General features: G+C 42.0%; 1 protein-coding gene across 1 annotated transcript in view; it reads right to left on the reverse strand.

Annotated features, from left to right (window-relative positions):
• Positions 1 to 338: 338 nt before the first annotated feature.
• The window catches only part of TEX26 (testis expressed 26), a 51,867-nt gene continuing 28,743 nt past the window's right edge, over positions 339 to 23,462 (reverse strand). Inside the window, exons 5-8 of the mRNA XM_077298267.1 lie at positions 6,655 to 6,811; positions 2,394 to 2,570; positions 552 to 713; positions 339 to 463 (exon numbers count right to left, since the gene is read on the reverse strand). Coding sequence (XP_077154382.1) covers positions 366 to 463; positions 552 to 713; positions 2,394 to 2,570; positions 6,655 to 6,811 — 594 coding nt within the window. The 3' untranslated portion in view covers positions 339 to 365. The remainder of the gene's footprint in view (positions 464 to 551; positions 714 to 2,393; positions 2,571 to 6,654; positions 6,812 to 23,462) is intronic.

Consider the following 23,462-nt stretch of genomic DNA (forward strand, 5'->3'; position numbering starts at 1 on the left):
GGGTCAGACGGTTGGAACCCCTACTGGTGGCCAGATTAAAAGAGCAGGAACTCTAGAAAGGCGCCGTGCCACTTTATTTTGCATCTCTAGAAGTTAGATCGTCACTCACTCTAGTGGTGGCAATACAACCTCGAGAAAGCCAGGAGAATTTGTGGCACGGTGCTTTTGTAGCACCATTGCTACTTCATCCTAGTGGTCAGCGAGGGCAAACAGGTCAGAGCCCATGAAGCAGACACTGATGGTACATCGTAGCAATATGTGACCACTATTTGTCCTGAGACAACCCTTGTAACTCAACCTTTGGGTCAGAACACGTGAAATAATTGTCAGCAGTAGAATCAGGGTTGTCAGCTCCCATCTTCTTGCTAACGACCACTTAATTTTATTTGTGTTGACATTAATTCCATGTGTTGATTGTCAGCAGCATGGAAGGTTTTCAGAAGCTTCTCCAGCCTTGTTCTTTCTAATAGTAAGAAAAAGAGAGAATAATTTAATAAGGCCCATGAAATGGCGGCAAATGTTCTCCAATAGGTGACGGAGTCACGAGTTACCTTCATTAGGAACAGTCTGCAGATAACGCGCCGCTTCCTCAGGACTCAGTGAATGCGCGAGCGCTGAAAGGTCAACGAAGCTCCTTCCGAAATGCCTCTGATACGTGGTCAGCTGCTTCTTATGTTCTTGGTTACGAATATGAGAATATGTCACCGCAGGAACTAAAATGTCAGGGAAAATTAAATAACACCACCTTTAGGCTATGTGCTGTCTATGGGAAGGGTCTTCCATTCACTTATGTGCAGACATGCCATTAGCTAGAGGTTATATTCAAGGTGCCCTCTAGATAAGTGGAAACCGGCAGTTTCTTACTACCAGGGTACTTATCGAGCTGGTATTTTACTTATAGAGAGGGCTCAGTGGGACAGTTATGGTGGATTTACACTGGTTCTTCGAGGTAATTGAATAACCACCGATCGGCTACATGCAAACAGATGGGCAGTTGTTTAACAGACTGTATAGAAAGGCTTACTGCCTTTCCACGAGCACAGAACGATCATTAATTTGATTGTTCTGAGCAAATAGAATGGATGCCGGATGGGCTTGTGCTAGATCCAGGAAGGTGACAGCATGATTTGTTTTGTTATTTAACAATCCAGCCCTTAGTTAAAAAGCATGTTTTGCACGGACAATTCCTTTAACCCCTTTCCACGTTGGGTTTAATAGTATGCCCACGTCAAAATCCCTCCCTTTGATGTGGGCTCCGGCGCTCACGTGTCAGCTGTTTTGCACAGCTAACGTGCCTCTAACAGCCGCGGGAGGAATCATGATCCACTCGCGGCTGTTAACCTGTTAAATGCCGCTGTAAATCTCTGGCAGCGGCAATTAACTTGCGCTTCCAGTAAGTGCACCGAAAATCCCGTCCATCGGTGACCCGTCACGTGATTGTGGGTCACTGATGGGTTGGCAAGACAATCAGAGGTCTCCAGCAGACGTTTAGGGTTGTCATAGCCGAATTGCTATGTGCGCCGCTCGGTGGTTGGCGCTCACAGTAAGTGAGCCGATCGGACAACTGCAGCTTCTAGTCTCCCATGGAGACTATTGAAGCATGCAAAAAGTAAAAAAAATGTTTTTAAAAATCTTTTAAAAAAGTTCAAATCACGCCCCATTCAAAATAAAATTTTAAAAAATACATACACATATTTGGTATCGCCGCGTTCAGAATCGCCAAATAGAATAAAACCAAATGATAATAGGCGTAAAGAGAAAAAAGTAAAAATGCCAGAATTACCTTTCTTTGGTCGCGCTACATTGCAATAAAATTCAATAACGGGCGATCAACAGATCGTATCTGCACCAAAATTATATAAATAAAAATGTCAGCTTGGCGCGCAAAAAATAAGCCCTCACCCAGCCCCAAATCATGAAAAATGGAGATGCTGCAAGTCTCGGAAAATGACACCTTTTTTTGGAGAATCATAATGGCAGGTCAGTTTTAGCATTTAGTGAAAATGGTAAAGAAAAAAAAAAAAAACAACAACTGTGGAATTGCACATTTTCTGCAATTTCACGGCACTTGGAATTTTTGTCCCGTTTTCCAGTACACAATATGCTAAAATATTAAAACCAATGGTGTCATTCAAAAGTACAACTTGTCCCACAAAAAACAAGCCCTCACATGGCCATTTTGACCGAAAAATAAAGTTATGGCTCTGGGAAGAAGGGGAGCAAAAAACGAAAACGCAAATACGAAAATACCTCCGGTCATGAAGGAGTTAAGCCTAATTGGATTATCAAAAAGAACTTTGCTGCAGTTGATATCATCAGTGGCCTAAGCTGCTGCTCTGTCCCCAGGTAGGAAGCTTTGCGTCCCTTTTCTAGGTTACAACAAAGAAACTTACCAACCCCTTTAGCTGAAAGATGTCGATTTGAGTAACACCCATACTTTCTAGTGAAATCATCCAGTTTAGGACAACGAGGTTGGACTTGATAATTAAACCTTGATTCGGTGGCCAGGGTCTTTGGAACATCATTTCTCCAGTTTGAAGACGTGTCGAGAGCATATTTCACCTGATAACCTGTATGTGAGCAGAAGAGGAAACAATAAGAATTAGGATGTTGAGTAATCAATACTGTATTAAAGAAAAATGCGTGAAACCTGAACTCTATTATGTTACTGAAATGTAGCAATGTAATCTTGTACTGACTGTGGTTTAGGGTCACAGTCTTTACATCTAATTTTATCCCCTACGTGTCATGGCCAGTTTTAATTTTTCCACTTTTATTCTTCTCTTTTCTCCAAGAGCCATAACTTTTTTGATTTTTCTGTCCACATAAACGTACGAGGGCTTGCTTTTGCAGCACAAAATGTACTTTTAACTCATGATATAATGTATCGAAAAATGGGAGAAAAAAATTTCCAAGCGAGGGGAAGAATGAAACACCAATGTTTTAAGAATTTTGCTGTTTACAGCATTAAAGGGAACCTGTTAGATATGAGGTTAACCTGCAGGTTGATAGTGTTCTGAAGCCGTACAGCCTCTGCACTGAGAGCCTGGCTACCTGGAGACAATTACCTTTATTCCTCTCAGCAGCCTCCAGCTTTTAGTGATAGGGGTGTGGCCAGAGGGGCTTCAGTCACCGCTCAGTACATAGTGAGCAGTGGCTGTAAACCCACCCCATGGGTTCTCATATTTTAATAGACGTGAGTTTTGAATATGTGAACTTACCAAATATATAAATTTTTTTAATTTCCAAATTTATTTGTTTTTATTATGGGGGAAAAGGAAGTAGAGGGGTATTCAAACATTTGTTTTTATTAATTGTCTTTTATTTTTATAAAATTTTTACATTTTTTTGGTCTCCAACCTGCAATTACTTGATTACTCGTACTATATACTGCCCACAACCTGACATTACTGACACTACAGAGAACTTTTTCATCCTTTGGATGTCCCAGTTAGGCTATGTGCGCACGTTGCGTACTTGCTTGCAAAAATTTCTGCAGGATATCTGCATCTCTTGGCAGCAAAAACGCTGAGGAAAAATATACGCTGTGTTTTTGGTGCGTTTTTTGCATGTGTTTTTTCTGTGCATTCAATGGGTCAAAAACACAGGCAAAAACGCAAAAAGAATTGACATGCTGCAGAAAAAAAATGCACTGCAAATACAGACGGAAATTTACTGATCATGTGCACAACACTTCAGGACTGACATTGAATTACCTTGCATAAGTATTCCCTTGCGTTTTTGGACCATTTACGCACGGAAAAAACGCAGCAAAACGCATCAAATACGCAACGTGCACACATAGCCTTACACTGCATGCTAAAAATTTGTTGTACTTTTTGCACAATTTACTCCTTAGAAAATTTGAGGGAAAAAAAAGTGGAAAAAAAATTCTATACTATAAATTTGGTATGAAAATGCAGATGTCAGTCACAAAAAAAGGTTAGTCAAACATTATTTTGTTAGCCCACCAAATGGAAACCCATACACGGTTGTTATGCAAACATGTCAAATAACATAATATGTAAAAACTATGCCCTGCAGATGATGCCCGTGGCAAGGATTATAGGGGTGAACTGCGGCCAGACGATGGGTGTGTAGATCTTTCTCTTACTGATAACTGCATTTCTGAAGCGGAATTTCTTTGCTATTTCTCATTTTTGTGCTCTCTGACAAATTCTATGCTGCTAGACATGGACGTTTGCCAAAAAGTTTTTCTTCTTCATTCCCATTCAGAGCTGCATTCAGAATTCTGCTGGTTTCCTGTTGGGTGTTTATATGGATCATCAATGTTTAGGACAATAGGGCTCTTCCAATCAGTGAAAAAAAGAGTAAAGTTGCCCATACATACAGTGGGTGGGGAAATAAAGTAATTAGTCAGCCACCAATTGTGCAATTTCTCCCACTTAAAAAGATGAGAGAGGCTTGTAATTGACATCATAGGTAGACCACAACTATGAGAGTCAAAATGAGAAGACAAATCCAGAAAATCACCTTGTCTGATTTGGCAAGATTTATTTTGCAAAATATGGAGGAAAATAAGTATTTGGTCATTAACAAAAGTTCAACTCAATATTTTGTTATAAATAGATTTTCCATTTTGTATTAGTTAAATAAATAGTGTTAGTTAAGTGCCACTGTCTCCTCATTGTCTGCGCTGTTGCATTCAAGTAACCTGCTTACTGATTTATTTTGCAAATTATGGTACAAAATAAATATTTGTTCATTAACAAAAGTTCATCTCAATATTTTGTTATATATCCTTTGTTGGCAATGACAGAGGTCAAACGTTTTCTGTAAGTCTTCACAAGGTTAGTACACACTGTTGGTGGTATGTTGGCCCATTCCTCCATGCAGATCTCCTCTAGAGCAGTGATGTTTTTGGCCTGTTGCTGGGCAACACGGACTTTCAACTCCCTCCAAAGGTTTTCTATGGGGTTGAGATCTGGAGACTGGCTAGGCCACTCCAGGACCTTCATATGCTACTAATGAAGCCACTTCTTTGTTGCCCTGGCAGTGTGCTTGGGATCATTATCATGCTGAAAGACCCATCCACGTTTCATTTCATCTTCAATGCCCTTGCTGAAGCAAGGAGGTTTGCATGCAAAATCTCATGATACATGGCCCCATTCATTCTTTCATGTACACGGATCAGTCGTCCTGATCCCTTTGCAGAGAAACAGCCCCAAAGCATGATGTTGCCACCACCATGCTTCACAGTAAGTATGGTGTTCTTTGGATGCAACTCAGCATTCTGTCTCCTCCAAACACGACGAGTTTTGCTTCTACCAAACAGTTCTACTTTGGTTTCATCAGACGACATGACATTCTCCCAATACTCTTCTGGATAATCCAATTGCTCAATAATAGCAAACTTCAGACGGGCCCGGACATGTACTGGCTTAAGCAGTGGGACACGTCTGGCACTGCAGGATCTGAGTCCATGGTGGCGTAGTGTGTTACTTATGGTAGGCCTTGTTACATTGGTCCCAGCTCTCTGCAGTTCATTCACTAGGTCCCCCCGCGTGGTTCTGGGATTTTTGCTCACCGTTCTTGTGATCATTCTGACCCCACGGGGTGGGATTTTGCGTGGAGCCCCAGATCGAGGGAGATTATCAATGGTCTTGAATGTCTTCCATTTTCTAATTATTGCTCCCACTGTTGATTTCTTCACTCCAAGCTGGTTGGCTATTGCAGATTCAGTCTTCCCAGCCTGGTGCAGTGCTACAATTTTGTTTCTGGTGTCCTTCAACAGCTCTTTGGTCTTCACCATAGTGGAGTTTGGAGTGTGACTGTTTGAGGTTGTAGACAGGTGTCTTTTATACTGATCACAAGTTCAAACAGGTGCCATTACTACAGGTAATGAGTGGAGGACAGAGGAGCCTCTTAAAGAAGAAGCTACAGGTCTGTGAGAGCCAGAAATCTTGCATGTTTTTAGGTGACCAAATACTTATTTTCCACCATAATTTGCAAAATAAATGTTGCTAAATCACACAAGGTGATTTTCTGGATTTGTTTTCTCATTTTGACTCTCATAGTTGTGGTCTACCTGTGATGTCAATTACAGGCCTCTCATCTTTTTAAGTGAGAGAACTTGCACAATTGATGGCTGACTAAATACTTTTTCCCCACTGTATAAGTTGGCTGTTGGGCAAATACTTGCTTAGCCGACCCCTATTTCTCCTGACCCTCCACTACACAGACATGCTTAGGTCGGCCAAACGTATATGTAAGCGGAGAGGGTAGTAATCATCAGATAGAGTAAAAGGGTCAGTCAACATGACCAATTCTTCTTTCCACAAGATTATGTGTACAGAAAGAGTTGGCTCCATTGACATTAGATAGTCAGTCGGTCACACCGAAATTGGCATGTAAGTTAGTGGTGTACTGTGAGGCAGTGGAGAAAGCACTAAGTGCTAAATTATTAGGGACTACTTTTTAAGGTGGCACTATTGGTTCTTAGCAAACTCTCAGGTCATTACTACTGGGTTAGGAGGCATAATTCTTGCCTTGCCTCAGGCCGCTGTCACCCATGCTTCACTACTCGTTAAGGTTGATTTGTACTGGGGTCATTTGTGCCAAATTTATCATTGAGGTGTGACATTTAATAAATGGTTATTAGCTGTATATGGTGAACAACCATCCAACACCTACCTTGTGGCGTTCCTAAGTAGTCCTCTTTATATGTAGACTGATATTGGGACCTCATGACTTTTTGTACCTCTTCAATTGTTGGAGGTTGAATCCATGGAGAACGGCTGTCCTGTGAGATTCTCTTCTCCTCATGCGGTAACTTCCAGGCTGAGAAAGTCTGAAGACAAAAAGATATTTATGAAAGAAAAATTTACACGGGTGCATACTCGGCCTGTAGTAAGCGCTGACAAGTAAACTTCCATTTACATGCGGCAATCAACGTGAAAGTGCAAAAAACAAACAGTTTTAATGTTGACATGAAAGATGCGACTAATGACAAGCGTTTGCTCACTTGGTCAGATGATTGCTGCCATGTAAACATGTAAATGAGCGATCCTAAGATCGATAATTTGGCCAATGATCGGTCTGTGTAAATGGGTCTTAAATTACCTACTAGGCATATAATAGGCATCAAGAACCATAGAGAGAATGGTAACCTTCATGACAAACTAAATATATTCTGTATATGCATGATAAATATGAATTATATTACATGATGCCTTCCCTAATCTGCCATTTTACCCCCTAAAGATAGATCAACCCAAAGGATGGGAGAGTGAAGCCAGCGCTGATTGGTCGCTGGGATAGTGTGACATAACAATGTCAAGCAAGCCCTGGGAGAGCCAGTACCTTCACAGCTGGAACATCATCGGCACCAGAGGGGAGTAGGTGTTATTATTTTATTGGGGGAAACATAGGGATTATTTTAAGCTACAGCATTATATAATACAGGTATCTCCATTTAAATAGAAGGAAAAGACTGCTGATTTACAGGAAGTCATAAGCATAAGCCAGAAACGAAACTTATCCTTCAAAAATGCAGAGATAGTTGATGAATGACAGATGTACACGAGATAAGAATCCGTAGTGAATAGCCTTCGGCATGGCTTCGTCTGGGACTACAAAACAAGTCAGTTTTATTTTTCTTTCGAGGGTGGAGAACCTTTGTAGAGATTGCTCAAGTAATTGCTTATGTAATTGCAGCGCCCCAGAGTCCTGGTCGTTGCAGTACTGTGGCTCCGCCACTAAGGGGGGCTATGGTACGTCTGATGGCACTGAAGGAGTTCATCTGACCAGGTATCACATACACCAATACATTTCACAGTCGGGCCTCCAGGGGGAGCTAAGGGTACTATTCATTAGGCCACTCCTCACATACTGGTAAAACTGGGGGTTAGGCAGGAAGTGAGAAAGAAAGCTGACTGGGTTGGAACCAGGCAACACCTTGTGGCAGAGGGTGTTGCAGGGGAAGATTCAGTAGGGTCCCTGTCAGGGGTGGGATCCTGACAGAGGCCTGGCAAACAGAGAGAAAGCTACGGGACCGCGCCTGCACTTCATAGTGGCGGTGCCCTAAGAAAGGACAAGAAGCGAGATTTATTGTGCTGAGTGAGAAACGAGATCAAAGCAAGAAGGAGAATACCAGTAGGAGTCGTGCTGTAAGATCGAGGCAACATCCTACTGAGGCGTAAACAACCGGCGGCCGGAACGCCGAGGAGGTACAGAGCTCTAAGCCATACTTCAAACCAACGGCAGGACAGTCAGTCACAGGCGGGCTGTCTCACTTAAATCACCTACGCAGACATAGGGGGCAACCTGTGGAGAGGGGCGACTCTAGGGTCCCGGGAAGAGCTCCGAGCCTACCCGTCATACGGGTGCGTCCCAACCATAACACCTGGGAGGGACGGAAGATTAGCAGAAGATCATCTAATCGAGTTGTGAGGGAACACGAGAAACAGACACAACAGTTGTGGGGACTATCCCGTAAGCACAGCAGGGGAGGACCACAACACATAGCGCTAGCAGGAAGGCACAGATTTCCACCTGCAAGGAGAACTCTGGAGGTGCCATTGGACCGGCCGGACTTGCGCAGCCTGGTGAACCATATTCCGGACTGAGGACCCAGAGACCTTCAGTAAAGAGGTAAAGAGACTGCAACCTGGTGTCCTCGTTATTTACTGCACCGCACCACCACCACTATCCACATCTATTACTGTACGCCCCTCAGCAGGGTCACGGACCAGGTCTAGCCACCGTGACAATCCCAGAGCAGGGACTCAGAGGCCCGGTACCGGGTACCCCTCGGCCCTGCGGCAGTGGGGGCGCTACATAATCTTGACCATTGTGAACATTCCTGCAACTATTTTGATTGTTCAAAATTAATCTAGAATATAAAGTGAAGCAAAGGGTTTCAATTAAAAAAAAACAACAATTATCATACAGGCCTAGGTGTCTCCATGATTGGTGAAAGGCAAAAAAAAAATTTAATAACATTTGGTCAGAAATGTGTTCAGTCACCTACTAATTATCCCGACCCTGGAATTCTTTACCCTCTTCGTGGCCCGGCACATTTGTGTTTTTTTTTTTAATATACACGGTTTAAACAGCTCCAAATGTTTTGCAGTTATTCAATTTATTTTTTCCTCTATTTTGGGGGGATTCGTGGGTCCTAATGTTTATGTCATTTTTATATTCAGGGGATTTGTTTGCCAACATTAGAGGGAAACGTAAAGAAAAAAATGAAATACTTGTCTGTTTTTTTAATTTTATGGAGACCATAACCAACCACAAAAATACATTTCAAATTGTGCCCCCCTTATTATTTTTCTACACTGGTATTGCACAAATTGTATGGGGTTTTGTTTTGGTGTTTATGAACACTGTTTTGGATTGGTGTCGAGTCTGTCGAAATTCTTTTTTTTTACAAGTCCTCTTCCTTTTTGAAGAGGCTATTTGCATATTTAAATTCATTGCATGGCATATAAGTCTCCTTAAAGGGGGTAACCAGAACTTTACAAAAAACAAAAAATGTACCTAAGCACCAACAGGCAGGTACCGTAACTGCCGGGGATTCAGATGACTTTGCTAACGTGACGGGCAGAACTTCCGTCGTCATTCTGACTGACAGTTAGGCAGCGGGGATCTGGTTGTCAATTAGAATGATGTCGGACGTCCCGCCCTGTTGACAGAGTGGAACGGAAGAGAAGGCTTCGCTCTGTAGATGTGACGTCAGCGGAGGATTCTGCGTCCCCGGCAAGAGCCGTCTGTGACCGCTCTGTGCCGGGGAAGAACGGCGCCATGCACTACAGACAGGTCACTTGCAATTACCAGCCTTTAAGTGCTGAAGTACATTTTTTTTGTAAAGTCCCGGATACCCCCTTTAAGCTGGCATGTCACTCCACACAAAGAGTAATGTTCCCCCTTATACCCACAGTCAGACGCCACTTATGCAACCAAATAAGGACTCCTGCTTTGCACTGAGGATGGGAAAACACCCTGTAACACATGTCTGCAATTGGGGTTTCTGATTTGGCTTCTTATCCTACAAGGCTGCCTAAAGATTCAATATTGAAATTTAGGATTCTACATCCAATAGGTGGCACTAGAGTTCAAGTCCTCTACCTATATGAAGAGGCTGTTTGCATAAACGGGAACAGTATTCTTTTTTTTTTTACATAACTTACAGTGGCATGTAAAAGTTTGGGCACCCCTTGTCAAAATAACTTTTATTGTGAACAATTTAACAAGTTTGCGGTCAAGAAGGGGTTCTAATTTGCCTCTCTAGCAATCCTACGAGCAGCTCTCACTGAAATTTTGCTTGCTTTTCCAGACCTTATCTGGACCTCCACTGTTCCTGATAACTGCCATTTCTTAATTTCATTTCAAACTGAGAAAAGAGCAACTTGAAAAAGCTTTACTATCTTCTTATAGCCTTCTCCTGCTTTGTGGACCACCACCATTTTCATTTTCAGAGTGCAAAGCAGCTGCTTAGAATAACCCATGAGTGTTGTATTTTGGCACAAGGTTAGAGGTGGCTAGGTTTTTATAAAGCTGGGAAATTTGCATCAACTGACCTTTCCTAACGATGATAGTAAACAAGCCATAACTCTAACAGGCTAATTAAGGTCTGAAACCTTGGTCAAAATTATTTTAGCACAGAAATATCCAAGGGTGCCCAAACCTTTGCATAGGCCCATTTTCCTCTTTGTAATTTTTAAAATGTAAAAAATGACAATATATTTTATTATTTTGCCTAAAATACAACTGAAATGTGTCATATTTACCTTTAGGCCTTTTAGAGATCACTTAATCTTCAACTTGCTTAACTGTTCACAATAACAGTAATTTTGACCATGGGTGCCCACACTTTTACATGCCACTGTATTTATCTATTACATTATTCTACAACATCTGTATGCATCCTTACAATATTATGTTTTGTACAATGATGAGTGAGTGTAAAAACATTATGCAAACTCTTTATAAAGGTGTCCTTTATAAAACTAAATTTATTCAATCTATTCATAACTCGACAGTTCATTGGTGGTTTATGGGGATGTTTAGTGCATGATTAAACTGTTCTTTAGGAAGCACAGCAGAGCCAAGTGCAGCGCATCTGAGCTGTGCTGGAAGCTGCCTCGCAACTGATTGGGTAAAACCATGCATGTGGGACAGAGAAGATCATATCCTTCTATATTACGGAAATAGTAGTAATACTGATTTGTAAAATGGATGTTATAATTGTGTGAAGTGTTCATTGCGGATCCACTTTTCGGAAGCAGAGCTAAGAGCAGCCCAGGTGAGCTGTGCTTGCAGCTGGCTAAGGTTACATCCACAGTTTACAGAACAGCTCAGCTGTGCTCTTCTTTAATTAGAGTGAAACCTGCACTGATTGGTTGCAGGGATAGTGTGACATAATGTCAAGCAAGCCTTGGGAGAGCCAGTACCTACACAGCTGGAACAGCATCGGCACCGGAGGTGAGTAGGTGTTATTATTTTATTGGGGGAAACGTAGGGATTACTTTTAGAAGATTTTTTTTTAATATTAATAGTTTTGTGTATACAGCTCATATGGAGACCTATTGGGTTCTCATGGTCACAGACTATCTACAAATCCTTTGCAGTCTGACGCTGCAGTCATGTGTTACTTAACACCCTCTTTCTCCTCTTCTTATTTTTTATTTTAAGCTACAGCATTCTATATGTAACACCTGCACTGGGAACTGTCAGGGCAGCTACTGGTATACTGGGACTTACAGACACTAAGAAGAGCTTTGCAGCTGCTGTTAAACAGGGATCTACAGACATTAGCAGATTTTCCCCTGAGCTGCAGTGGACTACAATTCCTAGGGACCCTTGTTTCAGTCAGATGACACAGCCTGGATTGGATGAGGAGGGACTTGGAGGGAGGAGCTAGGCAGAAAGTGAAAGCAAGAGTGCAGAGAAAAAAGTGAGCGCGGCAACTTGCTGTGAGAGACTGAGCACGTTGGATTTGCATCCCTCTACGCTGCAGCGTTGTTGTCCCCTCGGATATACCCGCGCTGCTGGAGAGAGCGCGGCTTTCTTTTACCCTCTGAAGCAAGTTACATCAAGAACTTGGAGAGTTCTGCCAGCACTCCCACCGTATAAAGGACTGAATCCGGCCGCCACCAGCTGGTGCCCAGAGAACCATCCGACCGTTGGAGACACGCAGTGAGTGCCCTTCTGAGACTTGTGGTTCTACCAGCGCTATTTACTGTAAGTACACTACAGCCCAGACTATTGCCATTAATATTCATCTAAGTGCACCAACTGTTCTAATTTGCACGCCAACATCCGCGGCAACTGGGCCCCAACGTTTAGACTGAGTTAAATCAGAAGAAACAAAAAACCCTGCTACGTTATACTTGCAGGGTTGAAGTAGAATTAGAGTGTGACGTGTATATGACTTTGACAGAGCACAGATACTTGTATTGCATGTTATTCTTTCCCCAAGGTATAATTGTAGAAATATTAAAACATAACTTTTAATTTAGATAATAAAATCCATTGACCCAAAAAAACACTTATACAAATATTCAACACCGTGTGGTTTGTACATCAAAAAGCATCTATTCAGAGAATGCTGCAAATAACTGAAACAGTTTACTAATAAGGCTCTCTTACACAACACTATGAGCAGCCTCGAGGGTTAAATCTCACAAGAAAAACTCACGAGAAAAAAAACAACTCTACCAAAGGGTTAATATATCGACCCCCAAATAGCTAATGTTTGGGGTGCTCCAATCTAATATATAAAGCTGAATGTGTGTATGTATGTGTGTATGTATGTATGTCCGGGATTGGCATCTGAACCGTCGCAGCTACAGGCACAAAATTTTGCACAGTCACACGTCTGGACCCTGAGAGCGTCAAAGCTATGTTGTGAGGTGAAATTTTAACCCCGCGCTTTCCAATTCACCAAACAATTTTGCCCCTATCTACATAATGGGGAAAAAATGAAAGGAAAAGTGTTGGAGGCAAATTAACAGCTGCCAGATGTGAACAAGGGGGACTTAAAGAATGAGAGCGATGGCGCCAAAGAGTATATACCGTACAGTTGCTAAGGTGGGGCCCCAACATGGGATAATCACCACACCACCACGGGGATATGAACACACACACAAAATGCGCCACACACTACCACGTGCTCAAACACATATATCACCCTCAGCACACATTTCACCACACATACACCAACCTCGCCACATAAAAGTTGAAACACAAAAGTCGCCGCTCAAAACTCGCCACGCGCAAAACTCTCCACATGCAAAACTCGCCACACGCAAAACTTGCACACGCGGAAAAATTGCCACATGCACAAAAGTTGCAACACATGCAAAAGTTGCCTCACACAAAACTTGCACATACTCAAAAGGCACCACACATAAAACTCGCCACGCGCAAAACTCGCCATGCGCAAAACTTGCTGCACACAACTTGCTACACTAACCTGTCACATGCAACTCGACACACAAAAAGTTGCTACACGCATGTCGCCACACAAAACTCATCTCACAAAAGTCGCTACATGCATGTCGCCACACGCAACTCAACACACACAACTTGACACACGAAACTCGCCCTAAAACACACACAAGTCTGGTATTATACTTCAAAAATAAAAATCTGATTAATAAGCTGACAAACTACAAGAGCAACAAATGTACCATATAGGAATCCGGCAGCTGTCAGTCACATGACCAGTCTATTATGTGTATGTGTGAGCTAATTGTTGGCTGGGGATTTATCAGGCTGCCAATTTAGCTTACAAATACTGAGGTAAAAATACTGACCAAATAACGTGTGAACGAGGTCTAATACAGGAGGAGATGACATACAGATATATACTATATACAGGAGGAGATGACACACAGGTATATACTATTTACAGGGGAGATGACACACAGGTATATACTATATGCAGGAGGAGATGACACACAGATATATACTATATACAGGAGAGATGACACACAGGTATATACTATATGGAGGAGGAGATGACATACAGGTACATACTACATACAGCAGGAGATGACATACAGGTATATACTATATACAGAAGGAGATGACATACAGGTACATACTATATACAGGAGTAGATTACCTACAGGTATATAGTATATACAGGAGCAGATTACCTACAGGTATATACTATATAGAGGAGGAGATGACATACAGGTACATACTACATACAGCAGGAGATGACATACAGGTATATACTATATACAGAAGGAGATGACACACAGGTATATACTATATATAGGTGAGATGACACACAGGTATATACTATATACAGGAGGAGATTACATACAGGTATATACTATATATAGGAGGAGATGACATACAGGTATATACTATATACAGGGGAGATGACACACAGCAGGTATATACTATATACAGGGGAGATGACATACAGGTATATACTATATACAGGAGATGACATACAGGTGTATACTATATATAAGGGAGATGACAAACATGTATATACTGAGGTGAAAATGAGAGGTGTGAGGTGAAAATGAAAAGGTGTGAGTGCAAAATGAGAGGAGTGAGGGGAAAATAGTGGAGTGATCGGAAAATGACAGATGTGAGGTCGAAATGACAAGTGTTAGGGGGGAATGAGAGGAGTGAGGGAAAAATAAGAGGAGTGAGGAGGAAAATGAGAGGTGTGAGGGAGAAAATGAGAGATGTGATGGGGAAAATGAGAGGCGTGATGGGAAAATAAGAGAAGTGAGGTGCTATAACTAACCACAGATATTTACTATGCCCAGGCAACGCCGGGCTCTTCAGCTAGCTTAGATTTACAATCTCCATGCTTTTCTCATGGTCAACTTTATGTGGCCTGTTCAAGAGTTGGAAAAAGCCAAAAATCTGTTTGTCTTTGCACCTGAAGGAAAAACTAAGAATGTCGTTTATCAAAAGGCTCTCGAATAAGTAGTAGAAGATTACTTCACATTACTTTGCCAATTTAGTTAAATCTGTGTGGAATATCTGTGGTGTTGAAATATATGTTGTAAAATGCTTCTATTAGCTTAGTTTTTGCCTTTAATAATTACATTTCTATCTATTTGTTTTGTGTTTTTTTTGTGCAGAATAAATTTTTGTTAACACATTCTATTTTGCTAACAGCAGTTATTACCCCGGGGGAAGCCGGGTAGTACAGCTAGTCTAATATATAAAGCTGAATGTGTGTATGTGTGTATGTATGTATGTGTGTTTGTCCGGGATTGGCATCTGAACCGTCGCAGCTACAGCCACAAAATTTTGCACAGTCACACGTCTGGACCCCGAGAGCATCATAGGCTATGTTGTGAGGTGAAAATATAACCCCGCGCTTTACAATTCACCAAACAATTTTGCCCCTATCTACATAATGGGGAAAAAGTGAAAGGAAAAGTGTTAGGCTACGTTCACATTAGCGTTAAGCTAATGTGCGTCGGGTTTGCGTCGGCGACGCAGCGGCGACGCATGCGTCATGCGCCCCCTATACTTAACATGGGGGACGCATGCGTTTTTTTTTGTTGCGTTGTGCCACACATGCGTCTTTTTTGCCGCAAGCGTCGGACCAAAAAAACGCAGCAAGTTGCATTTTTCTTGCGTCCGATTTTCGGCAAAAACCGACGCATGCGTCGCAAAACGCAGCGTTTTTGCGTGCGTTTTGCCGCGTTTTGGCGTGCGTTGTGCGTTGCGTCGCCGACGCAGCGGCGCACAACGCTAGTGTGAACTTAGCCTTAGAGGCGTCGCAGCTACAGGCACAAAATTTTGCACAGTCACACGTCTGGACCCCGAGAGCGTCAAAGCTATGTTGTGAGGTGAAATTTTAACCCCGCGCTTTCCAATTCACCAAACAATTTTGCCCCTATCTACATAATGGGGAAAAAATGAAAGGAAAAGTGTTGGAGGCAAATTAACAGCTGCCAGATGTGAACAAGGGGGACTTAAAGAGTGACAGCGATGGCGCCAAAGAGTATATACTGTACAGTTGCTAAGGTGGGGCCCCGACATGGGATAATCACCACACCACCACGGGGATATGAACACAGACACAAAATGCGCCACACACTACCACGTGCTCGAACACATATACCACCCTCAGCGCACATTTCACCACATACACCAACCTCGCCACATAAAAGTCGAAACACAAAAGTCGCCGCTCAAAACTCGCCACGCGCAAAACTCTCCACATGCAAAACTCGCCACACGTGCAAAACTCGCCACATGGAAAACTCGCCACACGCAAAACTTGCACACGCGGAAAAATTGCCACATGTACAAAAGTTGCAACACATGCAAAAGTTGCCTCACACAAAACTTGCACATACTCAAAAGGCACCACACATAAAACTCGCGACGCGCAAAACTCACCATGCGCAAAACTCGCTGCACACAACTTGCTACACTAACCTGTCACATGCAACTCGACACACAAAAAGTTGCTACACGCATGTCGCCACACAAAACTCATCTCACAAAAGTCGCCACATGCATGTCACCACACGCAACTCAACACACACAACTTGACACACAAAACTCGCCCTAAAACACACACAAGTCTGGTATTATCCTTCAAAAATAAAAATCTGATTAATAAGCAGACAAACTACAAGAGCAACAAATGTACCATAGAGGAATCCGGCAGCTATCAGTCACATGACCAGTCTATTATGTGTATGTGTGAGCTAATATATACTGCCACTGGGCTTACTGTTGGCTGGGGATTTATCATGCTGCCAATTTAGCTTACAAATACTGAGGTAAAAATACTGACCAAATAACGTGTGAACGAGGTCTAATACAGGAGGAGATGACATACAGATATATACTATATACAGGAGGAGATGACACACACATATATACTATATACAGGGGAGATGACACACAGGCATATACTATATACAGGAGAGATGACACACAGGTATAAAGTATATACAGGAGGAGATGACATACAGGTATATACTATATACAGGAGGAGATGACATACAGGTATATACTATATACAGGAGGAGATGACACACAGGTATATACTATTTACAGGGGAGATGACACACAGGTATATACTATATACAGGAGGAGATGACACACAGATATATACTATATACAGGAGAGATGACACACAGGTATATACTATATAGAGGAGGAGATGACATACAGGTACATACTACATACAGGAGGAGATGACATACAGGTATATACTATATACAGGAGGAGATGACATACAGGTATATGCTATGTATAGGAGGAGATGACATACAGGTATATACTATATACAGGAGGAGATGACACACAGATATATACTATATATAGGTGAGATGACACACAGGTATGTACTATATACAGGAGATTACATACAGGTATATCTAATATATAAAGCTAAATGTGTGTATGTATGTATGTGTGTATGTCCGGGATTGGCATCTGCACCGTCGCAGCTACAGCCACAAAATTTTGCACAGTCACACGTCTGGACCCCGAGAGCGTCATAGGCTATGTTGTGAGGTGAAATTTTAACCCCGCGCGTTCCAATTCACCAAACAATTTTGCCCCTATCTACATAATGGGGAAAAAGTGAAGGGAAAAGTGTTGGAGGAAAATTGACAGCTGCCAGATGTGAACAATGGGGACTTAAAGAATGAGAGCAATGGCGCCAAAGAGCATATACTGTACAGTTGCTAAGGTGGGGCCCCGACATGGGATACTCACCACACACGGGGATATGAACACAGACACAAAATGCGCCACACACTACCACGTGCTTGAACACATATGCCACCCTCAGCACACATTTCACCACACACCAACCTCGCCACATAAAAGTCGAAACACAAAAGTCACCACTCAAAACTCGCCATGCGCAAAACTCGCTACATGCAAAACTCGCCATATGCAAAACTAGGCTCACGCAAAACTCGCCACACGTGCAAAACTCACCTCATGGAAAACTCACCTCATGCAAAACTTGCACACACAGAAAAATTGCCACATGTACAAAAGTTGCACCACATGCAAAAGTTGCCTCACACAAAACTTGCACATACTCAAAACGCACCACACATAAAACTCGCCACGCGCAAAACTCGCCATGCTCAAATCTTGCTGCACACAACTTGGTACACTAACCTGTCACATGCAACTCAACACACAAAAAGTTGCTACACGCATGTCACCACACAAAACTCATCTCACAAAAGTCGCTACATGCATGTCGCCACACGCAACTCAACACACACAACGTGACACATGAAACTCGCCCTAAAACACACAGAAGTCTGGTATTATCCTTCAAAAATAAAAATCTGATTAATAAGCAGACAAACTACAAGAGCAACAAATGTACCATATAGGAAATACGGCAGCTGTCAGTCACATGACCAGTCTATTATGTGTATGTGTGAGATAATATATACTGCCAGGGGGAGGGCTTCCTGTTGGCTGGGGATTTATCAGGCTGCCAATAGCAACCAATCACAGCTCAGCTTCTATTTTGCTACAGTTAATTAATCTGAGCTCTGATTGGTTAATATAGGCAACAAAGACATTCTCAGTATAACAAAGCTAATATATGTTAAGAAATGCTTCTATTAGCTTAGTTTCTGCCTTTTATTAATTACATTTCTATCTATTTGTTTTGTGGTTTTTGTGTGCAGAATAAATTTTTGTTAACACATTCTATTTTGCTAACAGCAGTCATTAACCCGGGCGAAGCCGGGTAGTACAGCTAGTATATAAATAACTCTCCTTGCCCTGGTAGTTAAATAAAAGGAACAATCTCACCCATTCCTATTGTTCCTTATGTTGAAAGGTTGACGGTGGCAACCTTCCAACATAAGGAACAATAGGAATGGGTGAGATTGTTCCTTTTATTTAACTACCAGGGCAAGGAGAGTTATTTATATATTGGAGCACCCCAAACATTAGCTATTTGGGGGATATATTAACCCTTTGGTAGAGTTGGTTTTTTTCTTGTGAGTTTTTCTTGTGAGATTTAACCCTCGAGGCTGCTCATAGTGTTGTGTAAGAGAGCCTTATTAGTAAACTGTTTCAGTTATTTGCAGCATTCTCTGAATAGATGCTTTTTGATGTACAAACCACACGGTGTTGAATATTTGTATAAGTGTTTTTTTTTGGGTCAATAGATTTTATTATCTAAATTAAAAGTTATGCTTTAATATTTCTACAATTTTACCTTGCGAGTTGGATATTTTGAATTGATTGATAATTTTTCAAGTTTAGTCTACATGTTATTCTTTTAAATCCATCTCATTTATGCTGCATAGCAATAAACCTGTTAAACTGTTTTACTCCTGATCCCTGTGAGTGTGTACTGAGTGTGCCAGGGGCTTCCCGAGTCAGCCCCTGGCAGAAGATAATAGTCCTTCTGCAGTCCCAGAGAGAGCTCCAATCAAGATTCGGGTGGAGGCACTGCGCCCTGGAGAGGTGAGACCCCCCCAAAACACCCAGTGTACCGTGGTAGCCCTAAAGGGGTGTTACATATAATACAGGTATCTCCATTTAAATAGAAATAAAAGACTGCTGATTTACAGAAAGTCATAAGCATAAGCCAGAAATGAAACTTATCTTTCAAAAATGCAGAGATAATTGATGAATGACAGATGTACGCGAGATAAGAATCCGTAGTGAACAGGCTTCGGCATGGCTTCGTCTGGGACTACAAAACAAGTCAGTTTTATTTTTCTTTCCAGGGTGGAGAACCTTTGTAGAGATTGCTCAAGTAATTGCTTATGTAATCTTGACCATTGTGAACATTCCTGCAACTATTTTGATTGTTCCAAATTAATCTAGAATATAAAGTGAAGCAAAGGGTTTCAATTAAAAAAAACACCACAATTATAATGCAGGCCTAGGTGTCTCGATGATTGGTGAAAGGCAAAAAAAAAAGGAATATAACATTTGGTCAGAAATGTGTTCAATCACCTACTAATTATCCCGACCCAGGAATTCTGTACCCTCTTCGTGGCCCGGCACATTTGTGTTTTTTTTTAATATACATGGTTTAAACAGCTCCAAATGTTTTGCAGTTATTCAATTTATTTTCCCTTCTTTGTGGGGGGGATTTGTGGGTCCCAATTTTTATGTCTTTTTTATATTCAGGGGATTTGTTTGCCAACATCACAGGGAAACGTAAAGAAAAAAATGAAATACTTGTCTGTTTTTCAAATTTTATGGAGACCATATCCGACCACAAAAATACATTTCAACTTGTGCCCCCATTATTATTTTTCTACACTGGTATTGCACAAATCGTATGGGGTTTTGTTTTGGTGTTTATGAACACTGTTTTGGATTGGTGTCGAGTCTGTCGAAATTCTTTTTTTTCCAAGTCGTCTTCCTTTTTGAAGAGGCTATTTGCATATTTAAATTCATTGCATGGCGTATAAGTCTCCTTAAAAGGGGGTAACCAGAACTTTAAAAAAACAAAAAATGTACCTAAGCACCAACAGGCAGGTACCGTAACTGCCGGGGATTCAGATGACTTTGCTAACGTGACGGGGGGGAGGGGGGGGGGGGGAAGTTTCGTTGTCATTCTGACTGACAGTTAGGCCGGAGTCACACTCAGCGTATGTAAATATGGTCCGTTTATTACGCCCGTAATATGCAAAAATGTTCCCAAAATAGTGATCCGTATGTCATCCGTAGGCAGGGTGTGGCAGCATGTTTTGCGCATGGCATCCTCCGTATGTAATCCGTATGGCATCCGTACTGCGATATTTTCTCGCAGGCTTGCAAAACCGACATCTAATGGATTTATGTGCTCAAATGTTCGTTAAAACATATATACAGTATCTGTATATGTCATTGAGACACACACACATATACTGTATATATATATATACTGTATTTATATTTAATTCAGCGCGAGATATGTGAAAAGCCGGTAATTCAATTGCCGGCTTTTTCTTTCTCCTTCACAAACCCGACAGGATATGAGACATGGTTTACATACAGTAAACCATCTCATATCCCTTTTTTTTTTGCATATTCCACACTACTAATGTTAGTAGTGTGTATGTGCAAAATTTGGGCGCTGTAGCTTGTAAAATAAAGGGTTAAAATCGCGGAAAAAATTGGCGTGGGCTCCCGCGCAATTTTCTCCGCCAAAGTGGTAAAGCCAGTGACTGAGGACAGATATTAATAGCCTAGAGAGGGTCCATGGTTATTGGCCCCCCTGGCTACAAACATCTGCCCCCAGCCACCCCAGAAAAGGCACATCTGGAAGATGCGCCTATTCTGGCACTTGGCCACTCTCTTCCCACTCCCTTTAGCGGTGGGATATGGGGTAATGAAGGGTTAATGCCACCTTGCTATTGGAAGGTGACATTAAGCCAGATTAATAATGGAGAGGCGTCAATTATGATTAATTAACTATCAATTAATCCAATAGTACGAAATGGTTAATAAAACACGCACACATTATTTAAAAGTATTTTAATGAAATAAAGACACAGGTTGTTGTAATATTTTATTATACTGGTAATCCACCTGAAGACCCTCGTTCTGTAACAAAGGAAAAATAAAAAAACAACAATATCTCATACCTTCCGTCGCTCAGGTCAAGTCCCACGAAGTAAATCCATCTGAAGGGGTTAAATCATTTTACAGCCAGGAGCTCTGCTAAAGCAGTGCTCGTGCCTGTAAAACCCCCGGGAATGAATGGATTGCAGGGGAATGACCTGTAGTTACCTTGAGTTGCGGTGATGCGCCCTCTGCTGGATGTCCTCATATGAACTCGAGCGTGGGAACTTTTACCAGGCTCCAAGAGAGTGGCCAAGTGCCAGAATAGGCGCATCTTCCAGATGTGCCTTTTCTGGGGTGGCTGGGGGCAGATGTTTGTAGCCAGGGGGGACCCTCTCTAGGCTATTAATATCTGCCCTCAGTCACTGGCTTTACCACTCTGGCGGAGAAAATTGCGCGGGAGCCCACGCCAATTTTTTCCGCGATTTTAACCCTTTATTTTACAAGCTACAGCGCCCAAATTTTGCACATACACACTACTAACATTAGTAGTGTGGAATATGCAAAAAAAAAAGGGATATGAGATGGTTTACTGTATGTAAACCATGTCTCATATCCTGTCGGGTTTGTGAAGGAGAAATGAAAAGCCGGCAATTGAATTACCGGCTTTTCTCTAACACCGCTGCGTATTTCTCGCAAGTCACACTGCTGGTCCGTGTGTAATCCGTATTTTTCTTGCCCCCATAGACTTTCATTGGCGATTTTTTTTGCGCAATACGGTGACAAACGCAGCATGCTGCGATTTTCTACGGCCGTACAAGACCGTATATTACGGATGCGTAATATACGGCAGATAGGAGCTGGGACATAGAGATTCATTGGGCCGTGTGCAATGCGTATTTTACGGACGTGGTTTATGCGCTCATACGTCCGTAAAACTCGCTAGTGTGACGCCGGCCTTAGGCAGCAGGGGTCCGGCTGTCAATTAGAATGATGTCGGACGTCCCGCCCTGTTGACAGAGTGGAGCTGAAGAGAAGGCTTCGCTCTGTAGATGTGATGTCAGCGGAGGCTTCTGCATCCCCGGCAAGAGCCGTCTGTGACCGCTCTGTGCCTGGTAAGAATGGCGCCATGCACTACAGACTGGTCACTTGCAATTACCAGCCTTTAAGTGCTTAAGTACATTTTTTGCAAAGTCCCGGATACTCCCTTTAAGCTGGCATGTCACACCCCACAAAGAGTAATGTTCCCCCTTATACCCACAGTCAGACGCCACTTATGCAGCCAAATAAGGACTCCTGCTTTGCACTGAGGATGAGGAAACACCCTGTAACACATGTCTGCAATTGGGGTTTCTGATTTGGCTTCTTGTGGCAAGGCTGCTTAAAGATTCAATATTGAAATTTAGGATTCTACATCCAATAGGTGGCACTAGAGTTCAAGTCCTCTACCTATATGAAGGACTGTTTGCATGGAAGGGAAAAGTAATTTTTTTTTTTTGTATTTTTTTTACATAACTTATTTATCTATTACATTATTCTACAACATCTGTATGTATCCTTACAATATTATGCTTTGTACAGTGATGGGTGAGTGTAAAAACATTACGCAAACGCTTTATAAAGGTATCCTTTCTAAAAAAAAAAAAAAAAATTTAAATCTACTGTATTCATAACTCGAGAGTTCATTGGTGGTTTATGGGGATGTTTAGCGCATGATTAAACTGATCTTTAGGAAGCACAGCAGAGCCAAGTGCAGCGCATCTGAGCTGTGCTGGAAGCTGCCGCGCAACTGATTGGGTAAAACCATGCATGTGGGACAGAGAAGATCATATCCTTCTATATTATGGATTTACTACAAGTCAGCTGCATAAGCCAGAAACAAAACTCGCCCTTCTAAAATTTAGAGGTTATTGCTCAATGACAGATAAGAATTCGTAGACAATAGCATGGCATGGCTTTAACCAGGTTAAGATCACGCCATTTTCCCTTGCTTTTGA

This window comes from Ranitomeya variabilis, chromosome 3 (assembly GCF_051348905.1).
Source record: "Ranitomeya variabilis isolate aRanVar5 chromosome 3, aRanVar5.hap1, whole genome shotgun sequence".
In the NCBI taxonomy this organism is placed as follows: Eukaryota; Metazoa; Chordata; class Amphibia; order Anura; family Dendrobatidae; genus Ranitomeya; species Ranitomeya variabilis.